The 1,429-nt window shown below is 42.5% G+C and overlaps 1 protein-coding gene across 1 annotated transcript in view; it reads right to left on the minus strand.

The window, feature by feature from the left end:
* pcp4b (Purkinje cell protein 4b) overlaps positions 1-602 on the minus strand; it is a 30,764-nt gene extending 30,162 nt beyond the window's left edge. Inside the window, exon 1 of the mRNA XM_020600267.1 lies at positions 408-602. Coding sequence (XP_020455923.1) covers positions 408-416 — 9 coding nt within the window. The 5' untranslated portion in view covers positions 417-602. The remainder of the gene's footprint in view (positions 1-407) is intronic.
* Positions 603-1,429: the final 827 nt, after the last annotated feature.

Consider the following 1,429-nt stretch of genomic DNA (forward strand, 5'->3'; position numbering starts at 1 on the left):
TAACGAAAAAATGCTTTACCCTAACTGGTCCACGGTGCACTTCGCTTTCAGCCACAGTGTACCTACTGTCAGACAACACAGTATACTGTAATTCAGATGTCTGAGTGTGGAGTAGGTTTGAATCACTATAGTAAAACAAAGATCTGCCTTTATCCACCGATAGATGACTATTCTCCGATAAGTGACAGTAGACCACCACACTGATGCGCCCTCAGGTGTCCTACACTGATGCTGTTCGGCACATTTTGACACAGCAGCTGTGCAGCATTTGTCACTGCATGGAATCTTATCAGTTAACAAAAAAACGGCATCTCTCATTAATGATATTTCCCTGTGCGCATTAGCGCACAGACCGCGCGTAATTGGGTTATTCCCCGGCGTTTCTTAGTTTTAAAATATAGTCCTACCTCGCTCATGATGGCCGGTAATGTTGAGGTTTCTCGTCTGCTTCCAGCACGTTAGTTGCTGAATGAGAAGTTTCCGCACCAGTATTCTTTAAAAAGAATGGCTCGCCGCGGACAGAGAAGCTTTATAAAGTGTTGAGCCCAACTCCTCCGAGTCATCACGTCACCAATACACCAATAGGCATGCCGTGGGCAAATGTATATCCCAAGTCCCAACTCCTTCAAATATTCATACGCTGTGTAAGCCCTTTTCATCATGACCGGCCAGCCGCGGCTTCTCTCTCCTGTTGATGAACACCCGCTCACAGATATGAGCGTTGGGGGGGCATTTCATGCACCAGTCATCATGTCCTCGACAGAAATTATTTCACATGTACCACTTTCACACCCGCCTGAGTGTGTGCAATAGTGCGTGAATGAGCTTCATAACAAAAGCTCTGAAGTAAAATGAGGTTCTGGTTTTCTTCCATTTAAAAACCTGGATTTGCAGTTTGTCCGAGCTACTTTACTGTAACATAATGTGCTGTTTCTAACCATGGTGGAAACAATCATGTTTATACATGTCATGTGCTGTTTGCCGGTCGTCCCTCTTATTGCATAATTAATTCTATCTAGTAAAGGTTTAACCGTGGTATAGTGCGCTAACTGGATGGTGCGTTCCTAAACAGCATGGTGACTTTATTACACCAGAGACTGTGATTTGTGTTTTTATTAAAGTGCAGGCGATTTTTTTTTTATATTGCCAATTTAACGGGCTTGTAATTCTTTTGAACCTGTTCCACTGCATTCCCCTCACATCAACCCCCAGAAACATAAGTTTCACATATTGTAGTAGCTAATTTTTAGCATTTAAATAGTAAACAATAACTTAGAGCCAAATGGTAACCTCTGTCAAGTTCCTACACAAAACCAAATGTTCTTAGATGACAAGAAGAAACAAAGAGAAACAGAACCAATATCCAAAAAGCTCTGAAGCAGTTGCAACTTCAGGGCTGTTCAGCTTCATTATGGATACTGACCACAGT

The sequence above is a fragment of the Monopterus albus genome, unplaced genomic scaffold (assembly GCF_001952655.1).
Source record: "Monopterus albus unplaced genomic scaffold, M_albus_1.0 scaffold46.1, whole genome shotgun sequence".
NCBI lineage: Eukaryota > Metazoa > Chordata > Actinopteri > Synbranchiformes > Synbranchidae > Monopterus > Monopterus albus.